This window comes from Ursus maritimus, unplaced genomic scaffold, assembly GCF_017311325.1.
Source record: "Ursus maritimus isolate PB19 unplaced genomic scaffold, ASM1731132v1 scaffold_22, whole genome shotgun sequence".
NCBI classification, from domain to species: Eukaryota; Metazoa; Chordata; class Mammalia; order Carnivora; family Ursidae; genus Ursus; species Ursus maritimus.
In genome coordinates, this window is record NW_024424675.1 from 41,965,378 (window position 1) to 41,980,066 (window position 14,689).

The following is a 14,689-nucleotide window of genomic DNA, read 5'->3' on the forward strand; positions in this document are numbered from 1 at the left end:
TCTGCAGCCAAGCGTGGCCTCTGGAGGGCGGCGGTCCCCCGGGGCGGGGGGGCGGGGGGTTGGCGAGAGCCAGGCTTGTCTCTAACAGGTCTCCAAGAGAGCGGCTAGGGAGGCGGCCTTGAATAGCGGGCATGTTTGTGGCTTTGAGGTAGTTGGACGACCAAAAATTCACCTTCGCCTGCTGAGAAATGGGGTTATGGTTGTCAAGTTAGAGACTCTACCCACGACCTCTCCGGTTGACGAGCGCTCTTCAAATGAGCGCCCGGACTAGCCCCGGGACAGAGATGGACCCGAGCCCTCCCGGGAACTTGGGTCCTGCAGGATCCCTCACCCCCGCGACTCTGTCCATTTGTAAAAAGCAGATTTGGCGAGCAAGAGCTGCAGGCCGCGAAGCCCCTCCCTTCAAGCGCCCGGCCTGTAGCCGCGCGCTTAGAAGTGAGCAGTAAATGGAGTTGGGTTGGACCCTGGGCTAGGTAAGGAGCCTCCGTGTGTGCGCCGGCCGCTTTGCACACTATCAAAACAACCTGCTATTTTTATATTATTGCTGTTATTTTGGAGTGGCTGTGAAATGATGCATGTGGCGCCCCAGGGCGTACCCCTTAGTGGGCTTGAACAGTTGGGAGGACTCTTTGGTGCCAGGTGTCTGTCCAGTGGGGCGACGGTGCCGCGAAGGGAGGTTGTGGAATAGAAGGTAGGGCGCGTGAAGGGGCACACTCCTCGATTGCTGCAGGCCCCGGCTTTTCGGCTCTGCTTAACCGGGCTGGCCACTTACCCGCGGTCTCTGCGGGAGCTCACGCGGCTCCAAGGGGCGGGACAGACACCTTGCGCGCAGCGCGGCGTCCGCTAGGGCGCTCGGGGGCCTCCACCTGCAGCTCCGGCGCCCCCTCCGTGGGGCGGGAAAAGGAGTCCCAGGCCAACCGCAATCCAGCTCTACCTGCCCGGCCGCCTTCCTTGGTTTGCGGGGGTGGGAAGTTGGAGGCGGCGGCGGAATCTCGCCTTCCCCTCTACGCAGACGCCTACTCGTCTCCCGACTCCGGTTTCATGGGCCATCGGAGCGGACTGGGGGGCCCGGGTCCGGACTTCCAAGTGTGTGTGAGCGCAGGTTCCCTAGGGGGCGACAGAGGGGAGCAGCTGACAACCCTCTACCCTCATACCCCCGATTTTGCGTGGGGTTCTGCGAGGCTCACCCCCGGGATCTCCTAGTTTTGTTTACAGTTAAGCGGCTGCGAAGCCTCGGAGGGTCCTGAGGGGGCACCCTTCCAGGAGCGGTGGCTGCCCGGAGGCGCGGCCACGCAGGCCCGGGTCCTCACGCGGCGAGGGGCGGGAGCTTTGCAGGGAGGTCCGTCCTGGGTGCGGGAGCCATTCGCTCCCTGCTCTCCGCAGAGAGAGGAAGAAAAGTGGAGCTCAGGGAAGGGCTGAGGCTTCAAGCACGCAGACCCGGGCGCGCGCGTGCCTGGTTTCCAGCCCAGAGCCGAGGGTGCGCGTGTTTGGGCAAGGTCTCCAGGGCCGGGAAGATTGAGGATTTGTTTGCGCCGCCTTTCATCCGGGGCGCGGAAGCCGCGCTCTGGCTTGAAGGCGTAACGGGTGTCCCTGGGAGAGAGGGCAGCGCCGGTGTCCAGGGCGCTGCCTGGGGAATGAATGGCCCTTGCCAAGCGGTTCGGAAACATCTAGGCCCCTGGGGCTCCCCGAACGGAGGCGCGCAGTCCCTCGGGGCCATCGGCTCCATTTGTCTCTGCCCCCGGGCTGGGAGGAATCTCTGTCCCTACGGGTTGCTTCGGCCACAGCTGCTTCGGGAAGGAAGGACAGCCAGGGCCTGGGGTGGGGGGTTGGCCGGTTTCTGCCCTGCCCAGGTTCCAAACCTGCCTAGGGGAAAAGTTGCCCGCGAGAACGAGACCACTTGTTCAAGTTGCACCCCAGGCGGAGTCTTTGAGTCAAACCCGGGTCTAGAAGGCCCAGCGTGGAGGACAGCCTCCGCGTCATCGCTCTGGGAGTCTTGAGCGCCCGAAGGAGGCGCGCAGCTTCCCTCTCTGGAGTGCCCAAGACCCCCAACCTTCCACGTTCTGCTGTGCCCGTGTCCGATTCCTGCGTGGCACAGGTGCCCCACGTCCCCACCCTCCGGAGTACCAGGAACACTGCTTTTGCGATTCTTTTACCCCCCAGGCCTCGGGGTTTTGGAAGCGGGGTGTCCGGGGTGTGCACTGTCCTTTGTACTTTTTAGTGCAAAGCCCCTAAAAGCCCCCAGTGGTTTCACTTCCAGGTTTTGTTCTCACACTTGGTAGGAATATCCCCTCGGATCTGTCTACTCCGAGGCAAGAGAGGACGTTTCACTGGGAGGTCGCCCATTTTTATTTGTTATTTTATTTTAGGCCCATCTGGCTCTAAAGAAATACCAAAGTTCAAACAAACCCGAGAAGGAGCAGGAAGGTGGTGTGCGCAAATCATTCTGTAGACGGGGAGTAGCGTCCACTCCCGGCCCAGGGCACTGTACCGATGGGTATTATTCACTGCATAATCGGATTCGGAATCAGATCGAAATAGTCCCCTTCTCCAGTTCTCACAGACAGAATGTTTAAATTCAGATCCAGGAGCCAGATGGAACGTCCCAGTAAAATTCGCCCTTGAAAATTAGCGACTTTCCTCTTGCAATGAAAAAGGTCAATTACAGTAACTGGGCCAGTGGATTTCGTTTCTTTAAAAAATTTTTATTACTGTGCATTGCATTCAAGTTTGGGAGGCAAATAAATATTGGGGCTAGAGGCAGCGTTTCTGTGTAAGTTTCGTTTTCAGCCTGAGTCTGCAGAACGGGGGTACTCACCCCTCCCACGGGGTTCCTCTCCGGCCCCTCCCTCTTCTCCCACCTTCCCCCTTCCCCCGCGCGTGGCGCTTGGGTTGTATTCGGCCCCGCACCTCTTTTCCCGGGTGCGTTGAGGCTTCTGAGTGCCTGGCCCGTCGGAGGCAGCTGCCGAGCCGGCGCTGGGCAGGGCTGGGTGAAGGCGCTCGGGTGACCCCCAGCCACATTCAGCGGCGGAGATGCGGCTTCGGGCGATGGCGGCCAGACGCCGTTGTCCCAGACTTCGCGGCGGGTGGAGGACCGCCCGCTCCGTGGCGCTCGGGGCAGACTTCCCCAGAAGGCCTTCCCTCCTCCAGCCCCTCGGAGAATGGGCCGGCACTATGACCACGGAGAGGGAGGGAAGGGGAGGCGTCTGTCGGAGGGATTGCGGCTCCGGCTGCAAGATCCCAGCCCAAACCTTAAGTCTCTCTGAGTGGGTGGGATGGGACACTTCAGGAGATAAGGGGGTTCCCAGCTGTTCAGATAACCCGAACGCAGGGTCTCTTAACTCCAGGTGACAACGTCTTTTGGAGGATGGGGGAAGGCGCGTTGGGAAAAAGAGGGGGCTCTTAGGTATTTGGATCCCGGGCCCCAGCTTTGCCAACTTCAGGTGTGCGCATGTTGGGGATGACTGATGGAAGGCGAGACGGGGGACCCCGACCTAGCAGGTCGGCGGCTGTCAGGTGCCGCCCACTCGCCTCCTCTCCTCGCCCCCCGCAGCGCGATTCTCTGCGCGGAGCCCGGCCGGGGTGCAGGGCGGAGCTAGGCTGGGACTGGCTGGGGGCTGCCCCGCCCGGCGCCCGGGCCTTGGTGCCGGCCCCCGGGGAGGAGTTATGATAATTTCCTTCTCATTAAGGCGCCCGGGTCCCCCGGCTATTGCCGGGACACACAGTGCGGGCGCGGCTTCCCGGGTCCCGGCAGCGGCTTGTACACGCGCGGCGGCAGCATCTACGCTCGCAGAGCCGCCGATGCGCGTCCAGTGACCGGGACAGCGAGGCCCTCGCGTGGCGGGGGCGGCGGCAGACGCCTAGCCACCGTGACCCCCATTTTGGATTTACCGCTTGGGGGGTGGGGGGAGCCTGGATTTAACTGGCGACTGTTTTGGGGGACGCCGGACGCCATGTTGTGGAAAATAACCGATAATGTCAAGTATGAAGAGGACTGCGAGGTGAGCTGGGCGCAGGGGCGCACTCTGGCCCCGCCCGAGTACAGCCCGGGAGGAGGGGGCCGCTGGACCCAGGTCTGGGCGAGGGCGTGGGAGCAGCGAGCAGGCACCAGCCTCTGCCCCTCGATGGGACGGGGTCCACTTTTCCGGATGCCCCCTAGTCCGTTTCTCCGGGGCTCTCTTCCTGAGTTGGGCCTTTTCCTAAACATCCACCCTCGGGAACAGGGCCTGGAAAGAGAATGGCAGATCCCACCCACCAGGCTTACCGGTCGGTGTCCTGCGAAGCAAAACAGCCCTTCTTCCCTTTTTCTCGGAAGAGCGTCGCGTCTACAATCCTTAGACGTGGCTTTTACGCACCGTATCTCCGTTCAAAGGGGTCAGACGAGGCGACCTGCCGGCGACACCTTTGCCGAGTCTCCTCCGAGGCGGGCTTATCACCCGCCCCGCTAACTCCTCGGGGAAACAAGAAAACAACAGAAGTTTGGCTTTTAAGAGAAGTGGGGGCTGGGGAGTGCTGGTGGGGGGGCCCTGAGGCCAGATGGGGCCGTAAGCGCTCGGGAGTGCTCCAGCCAGTCGGACAGGTTGAGCTAGAGTTTCGGAGAGTGGGAGGGAGGGAGGCGGCGAGCGGGAAGAGGAAGACGCGGGCGGCGGGAGGTGTGCGCCAGGGCGCTGGCAGAGCGGAGCCGGGGCTGGGGGGCCGCGGGAGGGCTGCGCGCCCGCGGGACCTCAAGGGGCTGCCCCTGTTGGCAGGCCCGGGCACTTCCGCTAGGGGGCGACAGTGCCATGTTTCTCCAGGTTCCCCGCTACCCCAGTGACCCCTCGAACCCTGGGAGACAAGTCCTTTAAGAATTAAGTCGGATAGCCTTGGGGCGAGGGGCGTGCGCAGGAAGGGTTGCCCAATATTCGGGGGTCCTGAATTCTCCCCCTGGGCCCGATTTGTGGGGACACTGACCGTGGCCGGGCAGGGCGGCCTCACTTGCTACCCCTTTTGGTCGGGACGCTGCTGGTAGGGAGCGCAGCCCCCGCTGCGGTGCGTTCCTTCTCGAGCTCCTCGGGCGGCGCTGGGTGGCAGGCCTGCTAGGGAGCGTCACTCACCCGGAGGTCTTTGTCCTGAGGGCGTGGAAGGGGAGGGTCCCTGGGGCGGGGAAGACGCGCACTTCCCGCTTTGTGCGCTTTATCCGCGCTTGCGGCTTGCCCAGGTTGTTTCGTCTGGCGCCGCCATGTGCGGGCTAGTGAGTGAGCGTACTCCGCACCGTGCTCGCCGCATGCCGACTTCCTCGCCGGGCCTGGATCTTGGCTTCTACTGGCCCAAGGCCTGGGGTTCGGACTTGGCGCTTCAGAGCGCCTCGGGCATCGCAGGGCCCAGGCCTTCGCCGCCGGGCTTTGAGGACGCGTTCCCCCAGGTTTTTCGAAGTCTCTTTTTATTCCGTGGACTCGGGGTTTGAAACGAACCCCCCGGGGCACTTTGCCCCCGGGTGCCGTCCGGCCGGAGGGCAGGCCCCGGGGTTTGGGTCGGGGCTGGTGCGGTGGGTCCCCTGGGGGATCTCAAGGGATCCCAGCGCAGCTGCTGCGGCCAGTTCGCAGTAGCGGGGTTTCGTACTAGCGGGGGTCTCTGCTTCTCTCTCCTAGGATCGCCACGACGCGAGCAGCAATGGAAACCCGCGCCTTCCCCACCTCTCCTCCGCCGGGCAGCACCTCTACAGCCCCGCACCGCCCCTCTCCCATACTGGAGTCGCCGAATACCAGCCACCACCTTACTTTCCACCGCCATACCAGCAGCTGGCCTACTCGCAGTCGGCCGACCCCTACTCGCATCTGGGAGAAGCTTACGCCGCTGCCATCAACCCCCTGCACCAGCCAGCGCCCACCGGCAGCCAGCAGCAGGCCTGGCCGGGCCGCCAGAGTCAGGAGGGGGCTGGCCTGCCCTCGCACCACGGGCGCCCGGCCGGCCTGCTACCCCACCTCTCCGGGCTGGAGAGTGGCGCCATGAACGCCCGCAGGGATGCCTACCGCCGCTCGGACCTGCTGTTGCCCCACGCGCACGCTCTGGATGCCGCGGGCCTGGCGGAGAACCTGGGGCTCCACGACATGGCGCACCAGATGGAGGAAGTGCAGGTGAGCGGCGCCTGGGCTCTTGCCCCTCCTGCCCGGACCTGTTCGCCCCCCCCAGCTTCTCCTACCCCCCGCTCAGGCTCCCCCGAACTTAAGGGAAACTCTGTCGTTTCTTCCCCAGAATGTTGAGGACCAGCATCTGCTCCTGCACGATCAGACTGTTATTCGCAAAGGTAGGTAGTGAGTGCAGACTTCTCTTCTCCCCGAGCCACGCGTAACCTGGCAAGGTGGGGGCGTTTGGTGGCCGGCCGGGGACATTTGTGTTGGGGAAGGGACTGAGCGGGGCTGGAGGAAGGTAGGTTTTGGGGAGTAAGAAGAGATCTCTTTCCGAACTACATGAGAAAGGATCGTAGTAAAACTCTTAGGAGCTGTCTCCATTAAGAGATTAATCCGGATTTGTTACTCCTTAGTGCGTTCTACTGGGGAATATGATCCCTTGAATTGGATGGTGTTTTTACAATGGTAGTCTTCCAGAGTGAGTTAACACTGATTTTAATTTGGAAAAAAACACACCTCACACCTTAGTTGGGTGATCGATTCTGTGACAATTGTTGAATGAGAGGATGTGATTGTATTTTCCATTTCAAATATGCATCTGGTGAGGATCTTTAATTCTGACCTGCAAGAAAAGGTTTTGAAACAGTTTGGCCTACCAAATGTACAGCCTTATAAGGACCGGGGTGGAATGGTCTGCCAGAGCTTGGGTTTATGCAGGGTAGTGGGGGAGGGGATTAGAAAATTGGATCACTCCCTGAGTGTCTCAGGAAATTAAGTTGTGTGCTGATGGGATTATCAGACCAGCAGTTTTGGAGGTGGAAGTAGTCCTAGGTGAAAGGTAGTTACAGTCTGTTACTGGAAGTTAAACTGCTCGAAATCAATTGGGAAATGGTTTTTGAAGAAAAACTCAAAAAGTAAACTGGATTTCCCAGGAAACTTGTAACAGAACGGGTTTGTTTGTATTTTTAAATTTACCGTGATGAGTTACACTGAAAGGTTTCAGCAAAGGATGTGAATGTGTCCGGTGATTTTGGTTGTTCGTTGAGTGAGGAAGAAAAAAAAATCGCCATTTATTTAGGACTGAAGCTGTCTTTTGAAAACAAATGTTCTAATTAAACAGATTTTTAACAGTGGCTCAAATGAAAACCCTCCATGCTTGGGGTCATGACTAATTAGCTCTGTAAGGTGTTAACTTGTGAATTTCAGATTCGATTATCTTTGAAGAATATGACTTAAAAAAATCTGCTTGCAATTTACATAGTCTGACATGCAGCGCTATTTGCTTACAGAGCTTTTTCGGGCTTTAGTGAGTGGTTTGAAAAGGGCCCTTTTTCCTAAGCCCAGCTCTGGGGACCATCACTTCTGATCTTCATTCACAGGTCCTATTTCAATGACCAAGAACCCCCTGAGTCTCCCTTGTCAGAAGGAGCTGGTAGGGGCTGTGATGAATCCCAGCGAGGTCTTCTGCTCCGTCCCTGGAAGATTGTCCCTCCTCAGCTCCACGTCTAAATACAAAGTGACAGTTGCTGAAGTCCAGAGGCGATTGTCCCCGCCTGAGTGCTTAAACGCCTCATTACTGGGAGGTGTTCTCAGAAGGTACATGGGGACACACTCTGGCCATGGTGGTTGGGTGGTTGAAGGTGAATAACATAAAAGAACCAGGGAGGTATTTTTAACATTTATGTAACTTTTATACTTAACACTGAATTCTAATCGGCTTAGAGTTTTAGTACATTCCTTCTCTTTTAGAAAGTGCCAGATGTGAAAGGAAGTGCTAAAACAGCGTTCACAAATTATCATTTGGTTAGGATTTGATTCCATGTACGAAGTGGTGGCATCCCTATGGGGGGGAGGAGCTCCGTGGGTTTTGTTGCCCCAGGGACTTGGGGGGCTGCTGCGGTTTTTATACGTGCAAATTTATCTGCTCCAGCACAGTTTGCAATGTTCTGTGATTGGGGGGAAAAAACCTGTTGGTGATGATAAGAGAGAGGTTTGAATTTTACAGGCATGAATTACAGGGGACTCCTGGATCCCTTGATTATGAGCCACATGATGTAGATTTCCGTTTTGATAGCAGCACTGTAGGAATTTAGAATTTTCAAGTGGGGTGTCTTGAGAATAGCTTCAGTTCACTTTCTTGTACCCAGAGCCAAATCTAAAAATGGAGGCCGGTCCTTGCGGGAGAAGTTGGACAAGATTGGGTTGAACCTGCCAGCCGGGAGACGGAAAGCTGCTCACGTCACGCTCCTGACGTCCTTAGTAGAAGGTCAGTGGAGTTTTGTTTTGTTTTATGATGTTTTTAGTTTGCGCTGTCGTCTGTGGCTTTAATGTTTCCCTGAAGGAAAGCGTAAAAACAGCTCTGTCACAAACATGATGAGTTGTGATGAGTTCGTTGGAGGGAATCGCAATAATTTTATCAAATGAGTTAACATTTACATCCCCTAGTGCTTAAGTATCCTGTTCTGGGTTCTCCAGAAAATCACTGTTAAAAAGAAATTGGTCTCCCTGCCCTGAGAACTCTCACCGTTAGGGTGTTCGGACACTTCTTCCAAGTGAACCAGTTTTTGGAAGATGCATCGATCAGTGGGCACACTTAAAAAGCTGGGTGTGTACTGGTGGGAAGAGGCACGGTGTCTAGCTTGGGTAGCTGTGGAATATCAGGATTGTGGTCAGTAAAGAGAAAAGCCCTTGTAGACGGTGGGACTAACCCAATTCACAAGCCCTTTGTTCATTTCCCGCATGAAGAAAAAAATGAGTGGGGCCCCTCTCCCCAGTCCTAAAATAGTAGGATGTAACATTTTACTGTATTGAATGGGCCTGTACCCCCACTCTGGAAGGGAGCCAAGAATGCAATTACAGCCTTTAAAAATAAGTGGGGGCCAGGCGAGGGGGGGGCGGTTAAGGGAAAAGTGAAATAATTTTTTTTCAAAAACCAGCTCATTGTGGCTGTGCACGGGAAAATGGAGTGGAACCCGGAGGGGCCGATCCTGAAGCCCGGAGCAGCCCCTCGCCCTCGCCCAATCACAGGGCGCTGGGCTCCGCTCCGGGCAGGGGGAGCCAATGAGGGGTGGTCGCCTGGTGGCCAGGCAGTCTTTTGAACACTTTCTGTCCCTGGTCTAATGGCGCTCCTGTGTGCTGAAAGAGACTTGGCAGAGCCCCGCTCTACCTTTTTACGAGTGTCTTTGGAGGTCAGGGCAAGGAGAAAGGAGCTGCCTGTTAGCTGCCTGTTGGAGCACAGCTGTCCTGCGTGGAGAATGGTGGGTTCTGCGTGCGTGGCGCATAAATGTGGCTCCGCGAGGTTTTCTTACTAGCCGGGCTGAGGTGCTTGAATAAGAAAGCGTGGGCCAGAACAATGGTTCTCAGATTCTGGTTTAGGAAGTCTGGGAGGGCAAGGGGAGGAGAGGGGGTGGGGGTGGGGTGCCACTCTCTGGGTTTCTGGAAAGCTCTGGCCAGCCTTGGCACTGTGGAGCCAGGCCCGGGCGTCTTTGGTCAGAGATGAATCCCGTTGGTTTTCTCTCCCTGGGAGCCCCCAGTGATTTGGAGAAAAGAGGTGGGGAGGCCAGGTTGGTCGATGGGCCCTTCACGTTTCCAGTGGAAGCACAGCCCTGTCTTAAACATCCCAGAGACCTGCCTCCTTCAGTAATGGGGCACCCTAGTTTAAAAAGAGGGTTCCACGTCAAAGACTTTTGTTGCGGTTTCAAAAAGAGAACTGACCAGTTGGCTTTTGTGCAATGTGATCATCTATAAATTTCCCTACTTCTCCATGATGATAACTTGTATTACCGAGAGAAGGCTTGGGTGTGTCTCAAGAATCCTAAGTTGGGGTGCAAGACTGGTGAGCGTTATTCCAGGGCAGTGAAAAATGTCAGGCATTTTCCCCACACGCTGCGTGCTTTTCCTGCACTGTTCCTAGGGGAGCGAGCCCACCGAAAGTACCCAGGAAATTCCACTTGCCTGCTGAATTGTTTTGTGGATGGTTTCACTTTAAAAGGCCAAGGGACTGGTGGGCCATCCGGGTTACAGAGAGAGGAGAGGGAGGTTTGCCGGGGGTGAGTGCAGACCTTCTAAGTCTGTTGTCACTGCTGATTTTAGGTGAGGCTGTTCATTTGGCCCGGGACTTCGCCTATGTCTGTGAAGCCGAATTTCCTAGTAAACCAGTGGCTGAGTATCTAACGAGACCTCATCTGGGAGGGCGGAATGAGATGACAGCTAGAAAGAACATGCTTCTGGCAGCACAGTGAGTATCTAGACTTGAATTTGATGGCTGGGTGCTCTGATCTTCAACTTGGGGGCTGGGGGGTGCCCAGTACAGTCCCTGGTGCACAAGAAAGAGAACTGCTCAGTAAGGGAAGGTCTGGAGCGAAAGGAACTGGCAAGGGGCCTTTCTTGGACAAGTCAGATGGTGAACTCTTGGGGAGGACTCAAGAAGTGAAATGAAGGTATTGCTCAGTAATGAGTGTTTTTGGAACTGCTCAGTTAACGCAGCTCAAAATAGTTCAGCTACCCTTTCATTATTGTGTCTCCGTATCTTGCAAAAATGTGTTGGAAACCATTTGTTTGGTCACATCCAGTCAAAGATTATGGGTGCCTTCTGCCTCCTGATAAGACTTCTGTTGTTTTTTAAATGTAACGATCAGGTTGGATTTGCAGGAGACTTGTGCGCAAGCTTTAAGTGTCTCGAACCTTACTTAAGGCAGCTGCAGGATTTCCCGTAGAAGCCACCAGTAAATTGGTTTTAAAATTTGGTAAACGAGGCCAAAGTCGTCCAGTCAGGAAATGGGGCAGAAGGAAGCCAGTGAACCAGCCTGTATAAACTGCGTTCTGGGGAGATGTGGATTCGCGGGGTTCTCGAAGAAGAAATCGGTGTCCGGGTACCGAGCTGCACCAGATAAATGGCTGTCCATTGTAACCTCCTGGGCTAGACTCGCCACCCCACCTCTTGTCCTCGCCCTGGTGACCTTGGCCCTTGGACTGGGGTTAGTCCTGGTGACCTTGGCCTTTTGACTGGGGTTAATCCCGTTATCTTTCCTAACTGCTGTGAGGATTAAAGAAGAGAGTGCTTGCAGAGTTTAGCTCAGGGCCTGGCGAGAGTAGGTGCGAAGTGTGCAGGCTTTGACTGTTGGTAGCCAAGTCTGTGATTTTGAAAGCTCCGATTGCCTCCTGGGTGTCCTCCACAGGGTCATTTGGCTTTGTCCCCTTTCCCTGTCAAGGGCTAGATGGAGCTCACAGGTGTCTGTTGACTGTCCTCACAGGCAGGTGTGTAAAGAATTCACGGACCTTCTCAATCAAGACCGAACACCCAACGGAAACAACCGGCCCACCCCGGTCTTGGAGACGAACATACAGAGCTGCTTGTCTCATTTCAGCCTGATTACCCACGGCTTCGGCAGCCAGGCCCTCTGTGCCGCTGTGTCTGCTGTGCAGAACTACATAAAAGAGGCCCTGATAGTCCTAGACAAATCCTACATGAACCCCGGAGACCAGAGTCCAGCCGATTCTAGCAAAACCCTGGAGAAAATGGAGAAGCACAGAAAATGAAGGATGGGCGTGAGCCAAGGGCTGAAGAGTCTCGAAGGAAAAGGACTCCACGATCGTTCTCGACCCAGACAGACTGGGAACCCCTCTTGCTGGGAGGGGACAGTTTGCGACCCACCTTCCCATTAAAAAGGCCTCCACTCGTTTCTGGATCTTGGACGTGCCCTCCCGGATTCCTTAGTTTTCCTTCTCTAGCGCTGAAGTGTGTCTCCTTAACTCTGGACAAGTTATCGGAAGGTGACAAGTACTGGTTCTTTGTTCATTAAGCTCATTTTATTCTTTTGAACCCCATTTTTTTCTCTGAAAGTGGTGCTACAAGTTTTAGAACCTTTTCAATACATTCCCTGGGCTCACGAGAAAACCCACACACGTAGCTGTTGAAATGTCAGATTGATGCGATTTATCTAGAAGTATTTACCTGGCTTCTTCAGCTATCCCATTCTACAGACGGTAGGAAGCAAGGATTCTCTCTGCTTTAGCAGCTAGCGTTCTAGGTGGTATTTGACACGTTCAGACCTCTCGTTGAAAGGGGGCCTTTGGGTTTTCCGAAACTTGTAGAAATGAAGCCTGCTGATGATTTTGTGTTTTCTTTTCGTCTTTTTTTTTTTTTTTTTTAATTCTGAGAGTTAACTCTTCAAATGAGAGACTCTGAAATGTCGTGTTCCTTTAAGGTACTGAAGCTTTATTTGCATATTTATTTCACATCTTGGTGTTTTGAGTAAACTTGAAAAGGGTAGGCATGAAGCGTTTTTTGGTTTTTGTTTTTGTTTTTTGCTGCCGCCCCCCCCCCCACGTCCCGTAGGAGGCTCTGTGTTGAGAAGTAGTGCGTTGAGTGTAAAAATTTTATTTATACATAATTTAATGGGGTCTGTAAATAACGGGTGTACTTCTTATGACTTTTGGACAAATGGGATTTGATTTTAATATTAACTTCTAAAGGTGATGGGGTAATCTAAAACACTTCTTTTAGGTTTTATTCATATGTACACAGGGGTTTAAGAATTAAGAGGATCCTGGGCTCTGTTCTTGATGTGGAAGATTCTATTTAATTGAAACTCTGTTCACAAAGCAGTAACTTTGTGTCTCATTCCCATCGTGCTGAACCCGAAGATGGGCGTGTGGTACCGTGCGTGGGGGTGGAACGGAGGTTTGGAAATGGCTGTAAACGTTCCCCGAGTAATTGTTGTGTATACGATACCTGTATAATAAAAAGTATTCTCCGTAGAAGCCGTGAAAGTCGGGTGACAACTTGGTTTTTTCAAGTCTCTAGGATGAGTAGAATAGGGGCCGAGCTTAATTCATGGTTTGGCTGCGGCTTCGTTAATGGGACCAAGCAGGAGCGTTGTGTGCCAAGGGAAGTCTGAAGTTTCATTTTCTGTCCCTTGCGAGAAGGCTCGGCTGCGCTAGGGCCTTGCACTCGGCCCTCCGCCGTGTGCAGTACCCCTCTGCCGCCACTAGGGCTGTCAGGACGTGTGCGGGACCTTTCTAAAGAAGGGGGGGGGAGAGAATCCAGGGTCGGAATAGCATCCCTTGCGTAAAGCTCACCCTCTTGGGAAACATTGTGTCAAGTTGCCGCTTCCAAATTTCTTTGAGAATGGAAACGAAACGACCGGAGGTAATCCTTGGGCAGACATTGCTCGGGAGGATTTTTGCATTCAATCAAGCCCAAGCAATGGGAAGTGTAGGCTTTCATTGGTGTTGTCAATTCCCTGAAACTCTCCCATCTTCGGACACAAGGCAACGCGTGTCTATCTGAAGCACGCTAACCGTTCTGCTTGCCTGGTAAGTCGGACGTTGGGTCTCCGCAGGCGGCTTGGGGAGCAGAAGAGTGTGGCGGAGATTGTGTGCTTGCTGGGCGTTTGTGAGGACCTCGAATGTACTCCCCGGGCCCTTGATTCCAAGTTCAAGTGTCCTGGCATCCCCTCCAGGAAGTGATATGTTTATAGTTTGGCACGAGAGGCTGGGCTTCAAAGGGAAGTGGGAGCAAAAGGATTTTCCACATTGGATAAGGCCGTTTCTTCAACTCCAGCCTCATAATCCTTGATTTATAACTCTACCGAAAGCTCAGCGATTCCTGACTTTGTGTTGGCATTGGTTGTGAAGTAATTTAAACTCTGCCAACCTAATACTTTGCTCTTGGCAGCTTGTCCTTGGCCACTGAACGTTCCTATTAAGTTGGATTTATCTGGTTGATATGTCAAGTTCACAATTGCTTTGCTTTAGAGGAGTGAAAAGAGGTCTTAGGTTGGCAGTTATTTCTCAATCAAGACGTGCGACATTGGGTGCTAAAAGGAAGTTATGGGGGTAAAGGGCTGAAGGAAAAAGGACTTTTCTTATCAGCATCTTAACCTGCTTTTGGACTAGAGTCTGCCTTTTAGGAGCTGTGCCCAGTTGCAATGCAGACAATGTTCTGGAAATACCCCAAAGTCAACCACGGATTGAAGTGAGTCATAAGCAGGGCTTGTGCCTGGCTCACTGCTCAATCGTCCTTTATCCTCGTTCCCACTGAAGCCCACGGATGGCCGATGGGTCCCCTGGGTCCAGGGCACGATAATAGGTTTTTTCCCCCAACGCCTCTGAGCTGATACACAGAACAGCCAAGTCCCCTCAACAGGTCCCTATAGAAACCGTGGCTTCCTCGGCTTTTCCCTCAAGCCCCTGAAGCCCCTGTTTGTGGGAGAGGGGTGCCCTGCTGTTGCTTCTCATGGGCTGGGGTGGTTTAATTTCCAGCCCCACGATGGTGAGGATCGCACTTACTGTTTTCCCTTCACCCTATAGTTGCTGGCCCACTGGCTGACAAATTGAGCTCACTTTTACGAAGGCCCATGATGCCGTGAAGTCTGCCCTCTGGGAGGAGACATGAAGATGCTGCTTTTTTTCTTCCTGGTGCCCCTGCAGGGAAAGCCATCATCGTCTAAAGGCACGCTCGTGTCTAGGGCTCCATGTATGAGATTCCTCCTATGAGACACTCCTCGGCAGGACTGTGCCTCTGTTGACTGGAGACCTGCCCATCCAGGTGCCTGGCACCTTGATGCCCTCCTGGCTTGCAG

The 14,689-nt window shown here is 54.6% G+C and overlaps 1 protein-coding gene across 1 annotated transcript; it reads left to right on the forward strand.

The window, feature by feature from the left end:
- The first annotated feature begins 3,950 nt into the window (after positions 1–3,950).
- On the forward strand, positions 3,951–13,721 carry TFAP2C (transcription factor AP-2 gamma). Its single transcript, XM_040637851.1, has 7 exons — positions 3,951–3,998; positions 5,625–6,110; positions 6,229–6,280; positions 7,484–7,700; positions 8,252–8,370; positions 10,197–10,341; positions 11,357–13,721. Exons 1-7 carry the CDS (start codon positions 3,951–3,953, stop codon positions 11,640–11,642), a joined length of 1,353 nt encoding a protein of 450 aa, XP_040493785.1. The 3' UTR covers positions 11,643–13,721.
- Positions 13,722–14,689: the final 968 nt, after the last annotated feature.

Bases quoted from the DNA above. Each gene is read 5' to 3' on its own strand.
- TFAP2C (XM_040637851.1), top strand. From the start codon at position 3,951: ATGTTGTGGAAAATAACCGATAATGTCAAGTATGAAGAGGACTGCGAG. The intron at 6,281-7,483 runs GTAGGTAGTGAG...CTTCATTCACAG, and splicing joins TCAGACTGTTATTCGCAAAG to GTCCTATTTCAATGACCAAG. The intron at 7,701-8,251 runs GTACATGGGGAC...TCTTGTACCCAG, and splicing joins CTGGGAGGTGTTCTCAGAAG to AGCCAAATCTAAAAATGGAG.